General features: G+C 46.7%; 1 protein-coding gene across 1 annotated transcript in view; it reads left to right on the forward strand.

The window, feature by feature from the left end:
• Nucleotides 1–7,702: 7,702 nt before the first annotated feature.
• Nucleotides 7,703–7,931, forward strand: part of NUDT16 (nudix hydrolase 16) — a 2,688-nt gene continuing 2,459 nt past the window's right edge. The window contains exon 1 of the mRNA XM_015568069.1: nucleotides 7,703–7,925. Within this exon, the coding sequence (XP_015423555.1) occupies nucleotides 7,773–7,925 (153 nt within the window). The 5' untranslated portion in view covers nucleotides 7,703–7,772. The remainder of the gene's footprint in view (nucleotides 7,926–7,931) is intronic.

Here is a 7,931-nt window from a genome sequence, read left to right on the forward strand (position 1 = left end):
ACCCCGTGAAGACTCCACAGTTGGCCACAGAACCTGTTTGGCTGAGGGGCCCCTCAGGAGCAGGACACTGCAGGTGCAGTTGTGAAGTTCTCTTGTGCCTCTGCCTCGCCAGCTCATCTGCCAATCATGGGAGAGGATGAACGCTATGGGCAGAGCTGCCCCAGCCAAGGAATGAGGCAGAGCAACTTCAGGCGATCTGCAAACTCCTGAGCCCAAAGCAAAGGCTTGTTGCTGTGTGCTCCTCGGGGTTTTGTGGTTGTTTACTATGCATTATTATGGCCATAAGTTAACCACTATTCCTTCCTTCTCCAGACATCTCTCTCTGTGTTCCTTCTCTTAACACCTTTTATCAAATCCTTGAGCGTCATACTTTTTGGCATTGATTTTTACTACTTTAGGGGGAAATGTACTTCTAATTAAACAATTCTGTGGCTTCTCAGAAAGAAAACGTGGCTGCCCTTTGTCAAAGTGGCTCAGGTGAACCATGGACGGTCTCTCCTGGCTTTGGGCAGGTTTCCAGGCCGTGCTGCCTAGGAGCACGGAGCCGACCAAGACCATCTCCTCCGCAGACATGGTCTAATTCGTCCTTGGATTTTAGCTCAACATGTACTGAGTTCACATTCTGTACCAAGCATTAGTGTAGGCTCATGAATGGTAAGGATTCAGCAGGCACTGACAACAACCTAAGTGTCTCCACTGATGAATGGGTAAAGGAAATGTGACATATATACACAACCGATTTTATTTAGCCTTCAGAAAAGAAAAAAACCCTGCCATTTGTAACAACATGGACCAACTTGGAGGATGTTATGCAAAGTGAAATAAATGAGAAAGAGGAAGACAAACACTGCATGATCTCACATATATGTGGAATCTTTAAAAGTTGAACTCAGAAGAACAGAAAAGAATGGTGATTGTCAGTGACTGGGAGTGTGGGGAAAATGGGGAGATGTTGGCCAAAGGGTATAAAGTTACAGTTATGTAGGAGGAATGAGTTTCAGAGGTCTAATGTACAGAACGGTGACTATAGTTAATAATACTGTATCATATATTTGAAATTTGCCAAGAAAGTAAATCTTAAGTGTTCTTACCACACATACCAAATGGTAACTGTGTGAGGTGAGAGATATGTTAATTAGCTTGTGACAATCATTGCACAACAGTGTATGTCAAAACATCATGTTGTAGACCTTAAAAATATATAATTTTTTTTCCAATTATATCTCAGTAAAAGCTGGGCAAAAAAAATCACCAGGCAAATCAGGAGGAAAAGATCTTGCAAGCATGGAGAACACAGATGGGAGACACAGGACACAGCGTTGGGGTCTGGGAACTTGAACTCTTTGTGTGTTGGTGGTTCCTAAAGTGTAAGTCAAGTTTGAAAGGAAGGAATGGTGGCCCCCAATGATCCTCACTTCTGGTATTCCTGAGTCCACTCACACTGCATCAGGGGTGGCCTGTGTGACCAGCAGGATGCTGTAGAAGTATGACTTCCGAGACAAAACCATAAAAGACATGGATTCCACCTTGTTTTCTCTTAGGTCTTTCACTCCGCAGGAAGCCGGCCACAATGTCATGCGGACACTCAAGCAACCCTATGGAGACATCTACCTGGTGTGAATCTGGGGCTTTTGCCAACAGCCAGCACCAACTTCCGGCCACGTCAGTTCGTGACCCACCTGGGAAGCAGATTCTCCAGCCTTCAAGCCTTCCTCTGACTGCAGCCCCGAATGACACCTGGACGAAAACCTCATAGGAAACCCCGAGCCAGAAGCATCCAGCCACACCATTTCTCAGTTTCTCAGGCCACCATTGTTAAGTCACTCCATTTTACAACATGTCTCAGCAGTAGATCACTAATACAGGAGGCAAAGATGGGATCCGGGTGGTTGAGTTTACTCTGCTGTATCCTGTAGAAAAGGGCAGCCCCTAAAGTATGAACAGAGAGTAGCTTTTAGCTGGATCATGAAACTGTGTGGAGCGCAGGGTGAGCCTGTAGGCAGGATAGGGAGGACGCTGAGTGGTGTGGTCCAGGTGAGAAAAGATGAAGATCTGACCACCTGATGAAGTCAGGCACTGAGTGCAGCAGAGACTGACTAGTTTGGGGTGGAGGAACTGTCTGTGGGGCCTGCTCGGTTTTCAGCATGGGCGACTGGGCTGATGGTGGGCCGTGCACAGAGCTGGGGGGACCGGAGGAGATGCAGATGGTGGGGTGGGGGCTGGAGAAAAACTAAGTTCATTCCTGGGTGTGTTGGATCTGAGGTGCTGATAGGGTATTTGGGTGAAGAGGTCCAGGCATGAAGCTGGAAGTGTCTGAAAAGTTCTGTTCTTCCAGTGAAATAGATCCACCTAATGAGCTCCGGACCACACAGCAGAGGATGCTGTTGATGCTGGACCTGCAAAAAACCAAGAACAGGGCTGGTTTCTATAGATGCCACCTCCTTTTAGGTTGCCGATTGTGACTTCAGGTATGTGGATGCCTAAAAAACATTAAGCATCTAGCCCAGCGGTTCTCAACCTGTGGGTCGCGACCCCTTTGGGGTTTGAACGACCCTTTCACAGGGGTCGCCTAAAACCATCAGAAAACACATAAATAATTACATATTGTTTTTGTGATGAATCACTATGCTTTAATTATGTTCAATTTGTAACAATGAAAATACATCCTGCATATCAGATATTTACATTACGATTCATAACAGTAGCAAAATTACAGTTATGAAGAAGGAACGAAAATAATTTTACGGTTGGGGGTCACCACAACATGAGGAAGGTTGAGCCCTTTCAGTAAATCCTTTTGGATACAGCCCAACTGTCTCTAACTGGCAGCTCTTTGCTGGTGACACCTCCCACTTCAAAATAAGTCGGTTTTCAACTTTAGCTTTGCATTTGAAAGACCTGGACATTTTTAGGAGGATTAAGTGAACCGATTTGAAATTTCCTGGCAGGTGGTAGATGTTGGTCACAGTCTTCTTTCTCCCTAAAAAGTGAGACTAGACCCTACCCTCTCCTCTCCTGGACCAAAAGGGATTGTGCCTGTAAGAAAAGTTTTGTGAAATGCAAACCTTTATTCAAATGTAAATTATAACCTTTCCCTTTAACTTCAAGAGAAGATCTTTTTAACATTTTACTATGGAAAACATCAAACTACATAAAAGTAAAGAGAATAATGTAATAAGCCCTTGTTATGAAACCACCACTCACCTTCAAAAATGATCGATTCATGGCCAACCTTATTTTATTTATGCTCTCACCCACTTCCCCCACTGGATTATTTTTATATCATTCATAAATATTTCAGCACATATCTCTAAAAGATAAAGAATCTTTTCCTTTGTTGAATCATAAGATTTTCATTCTTCCATGTGCTTAAAATTTAAACCACAAAACTCAATGATAAAGGTATTTAATCCATATTGAGATGTTAAAGTAGCAAGAAAATCTTTATATTTTAGTATTTATTTTAAATACTCTTTTTTAAGTCACAATACCATTATTACACTTTAAAAAATTATCAGTAATTCCTGTATATCAAATACCCAAGTCAGTTTTGCTTATTGCTGCCACGGTTTTACTTTTTCCTTAAGTTTGTTTCTTTTTTGTTGTTGATATTTTCCATTGATTTTTAGAGAGAATAGAAGGGAGGGGGGAGAGACAGAGAGAGAAACAAGATGTGAGAGAGCTATCACATCGATTGGTTGCCTCTCACACATTCCCTGACCAGGGCCAGGGATCGAGCCTGCAACTGAAGTACATGCCCTTGACCAGAATCAAACCTGGGATCCTTCAGTCTGTGGGCCAACACTCTATCCACTGAGTCAAACTACCTAGGGTTCCTTAAGTTTGTTTCTTCAAATTAGGATCCAAATAAAACCCAATCACTTAAAATGATACGTCTTTTCAATCCCTTTTAATGTATAGATTCTGCCTCCATTTCTTTTCCCCCTATAATTCACTTATTGAAGAAACCAGATCATTTATCTTGTAAAGTTTCCTTCACTCTAGATTTTGCTAATTGCAGTCTCCTAATTTATAAATAAACTTTATTTTTTAGAAGTTTTAGATTTACAGAAAAACTGCGAGGAAAGTACAGAGTTCCCACATAATTCACCCAGTTCCCCCTACTATTAACATCTTACATTAATATTTGTTACAATAATGAACCGATAGGGATACATTACTGTTAACCGAAGTCCGTACTTTATTCAGATTTCCTTAGCTTTTATCTAATGCCCTTTTCTGGTCCAGGATCCCATCCTGGATACTGCGTTGCATTTGTAGTCGTGCAACCTTAGGGTCCTCTTTGTTGTGACAGTTTCTCAGACTTTCCTTGTTTGATGATGACCTTCACAGTTTTGAGGCATGCTGGTCAGGTGTTTTGTAGAATGTCCCTCTGCTGGGGTTTGTTAAATGCTTTTCTCATGGTTAGATGGGGGTTATGACATTTTGGGAGGAAGACCATTGACATTAAGTATCATATTCATCATGTCATATTGTCAAGGGGACGTACTATCAGCATGACTTCCACTGTTGATGTTGACCTTGACTGCCTGGCTACAGTAATGTTTGTCAGGTTTCTCCCCCAACACATGCACCTCTTGGCATGCTGTCCTCTTTGGAAGGGAGTCACTATTCACAACTCACATTTACGGAGTGAGCACTTGTGGCCCTTGACGGGGAGTACGCTCATTATTCCAGATTCTTCTGGATGAGAGATTTCTCTTCTCACCATGGACTGACTTGTGCATTGTCCATATCAGTATGAACATGCAGGTATCTGTTTCTGACTTGAGTTGTAACCCAATACTGTTGGCAGTTTTTTCGAGCTTTTGCCAGGTGACTCTAATGTTTACCCAGGGCCATTTCTGAGTGCTCTAGAACTCTGATGGGGTAATGAGTTGTGTCAGGCACAGTCTCGTCACCGTGACCCAGCGCCTGATGTTAGTAGATGCTATACCTGCCAGGCTATTCAGAAGACTATAAGCTAGCAAAGATGATGCCAGGGACATCTCGTTCTCCCCTAGGGATGCTGAGGCCTGGTGATTGTGGCTGACTTCCAAACAACAGGTCTTTAACACAAGACAACCATCTGCCCACCCTCAACCCCACGGACGCTACATCTACTTGGTGCGGGCACTGTTCTGAAGGCTTTAAACCTGTCAAGATTCCTGGTAGGTTGGTATCTCCATTTAACAGGTGGGCACGTGGGGATCTGGCAGTTAAATGATGCTAAGGTGACAGGCCTGCATCTGGGTGGCTTCTTGGGCTCTTCCCTGTCCCGTGCTGTCACTTACAGGCCGTGACTTTAAGCCCAGGCCCTCTCAAGGAGCTGCCTCATCCTTCCCTCTGTGTAATTAATGTTGACTATTGATGTAGAGGTAATCTGCAGAGAGTGCAAAGCCTCAGAAAAGGTGGGGAAGGCCGGGGCTGGGTGAGAGATCCTGAATCCTTGTCCCTCAGCATCAGGTCCTGAGTAGCCCCCACCTTCCTTCGCAGCTAGGTGGTCTGGAAGTGTGTGAGGGTAAGTCTAGAAAGCCTTAAGCACTTCTACCGCTAAACCTTCCTCACGTTCCTTCCTGTGCCCACAGGGTTTCACCCACCCCTTCCTTGGAAAATTTTGTTGGCAGAGGTGAAAACAGCACCAGAATGTTACCAGTGACCTTGGTTTAGCAACCTCAGAACTTGAGTTGTGGCTAAGAAAGAATTCAGACCCTCCCTCAAAGGGGGAGACATTAAAATTCATTGTTCTGTACCTTGGCCGAGTGGCTCAGTTGGTTGGAGTGTTGTCCGTGCACCAAAAGGTTGTGGGTTTGATTCCCGGTCAGGGCACATGTCTAGCTAGTGGGTTCAATCCCTGGTTTGAGTGTGTACGGGTCGAGTATGAACTGGAGGCAACCAGTAGATGTATCTCTCTCACATTGATGTTTCTCTCTCTCCTCTCCCCTCCCTTTCCCTCCTCTTTCTCTACCTTCCTCTCTCTCTCTCTCTCTGAAATCAATAAAAATATCATTTGGTGAGGATTAAAAAAGAAATTCAGAGCCAAGACTCAAACTAGGAGAGAAAGTGTACTTAGAAAGTCACAAAGGTAGAAGTGAGCCATAGAAGATATGGGCTCAGGAAACAAATTCCAGAGGCAAAAGAGGGGTCCTTGGAGTTTAGGAGAAAGAGAAAAAGAAAGGCATTGTGCCAGGAAAGGTACCAGGGTGCTCCCCACGCCTTCCTAAAGGCTTTCTTCTAAGGATGGGGATTTCAGGGAGAGTCCCAGGGGTGGACCTCACTAGAATATTCATCAGTTTCCAGGTGTGTCCTTTGAGGCACCAGGGCCATTAGTTATCGCAGCTGGTCCTGATGCCAGGTACGGCTTTCCTTGTCCGCTTTTGCTGCTTTTCTGGGCCAGGAGCTGAAACACAATTGAGGCCTAGATGTATTTGAGATGGATCAGAACCTCACTGTCCTGGGGACTTAATGCTTAAGGGCTATTCTCAGGTCCCCTTGTTTATTCCCCCTCTAAGGGGGTCTAACCTGCATGACTAGCAACATGCCGGGGAGAAAAAAAGGTCAATGGGTCTAAATGCATGACCAAGGATATGCTAGGGGACCTTCTGCTCTGGTGACCTTCTGTACCCGGCCTGTCATCCTTGCACTGCTCTTATCTAACTGCCTATCTGTCCTATCCACTGCCTACTGCCACTCCCAATTCTTGACTAGAACTATAGTTCTCATTGACTACCGCTCTTAAATCCCTACCTCAAAAAAATGACACCACCTTAGTCTTGGCCAGTGTTGCTAAGTGGTTAGAGCATCCATCAGTACACTGAAGGGTCAGGGCACATACCCAAGTTGCTGGTTTGATCCATGGTCAGAGAGTGTATGGGAGGCAATGGGTCTCCCCTCCCCTCCCCTCCCCCCTCCCTCCCTCTCTCTCTCTCCAATAAAAAACATCCTAGGGTGAGGATGAAACAAAAGACACCACCATCCATCCAGACCATAAACTCTGACCTCATCGCAGTACAATTCTCTCCCAACATTCAATCAGCCAAGGAGTCCTCACAATTCCACAACTCGGGAGAGTTACACCATCCCTCCTCTCCATCTCCATTGCCCCAGGAAGGCCAGCTCCACCTCATTTCCTATATATATATTGATTGATTTCAGAGAGGAAGGTAGAGGGAAGGAGAGATAGAAACTAAGACTCACTGATCGGCTGCCTCCTGCACCCCCCTCCTGGGGATGGAGCCCTATCGGGCATGTGCCCTGACCAGGATTCACAATGTGACCTCCTGGTTCATAGGTCCACCCTCAACCACTGAGCCAGGCCAGCTGGGGGCCTCATTTCCTTCCTAACCCTCACCCAGCCCAGTGCTTCTTGTACCATCCAGACCAAACCAGATGCAGCTCCCTGATAGCTCCTTGTACTCCCCTAGCTCCCAGGGTTCGTCCCTACGCGAATCCTGCTCAGGCTACAATCCCTTCCGTGCGTCCCACTCTCAGGCCCCTGGGGAAGAACCACAGACCCGGGATTACGAACATAATTTACCCGCCCCCTCCGCAGTCAGGGCGCCCCGCGGGCCAATCCAGGAGGAGGTTTCGGTATCCTAGGGTCCCACCGCCAACGACTTCACCCAAGCCCCACCCTGATTGGCTGCCACCTGGGCCTGAGCCCTGCATGGATTGGTCCTTACCGCCGGGCCCAGGCTCGGATTGGTTCAGGCTGAGACCCACCAGCCTGCCCACGTGAGCCTCCTGAACAGCGGGTGGGGGAGCGTCCGGCCATGGGGGAGCGTCCCGGCACCTGGCAGCGTCGGTCCTGGGGGGAGCGTCCGGCCCCGGCGGGGGTCCGCAGGGTGGAGCTGGAGGAGGCCCTGGAGCTGAGGGCTCCCTGGCGGCACGCGTGCCACGCGCTGCTCTACGCCCCGGACCCCGGGCTGCCC

The sequence above is a fragment of the Myotis davidii genome, unplaced genomic scaffold (assembly GCF_000327345.1).
Source record: "Myotis davidii unplaced genomic scaffold, ASM32734v1 scaffold962, whole genome shotgun sequence".
In the NCBI taxonomy this organism is placed as follows: domain Eukaryota; kingdom Metazoa; phylum Chordata; class Mammalia; order Chiroptera; family Vespertilionidae; genus Myotis; species Myotis davidii.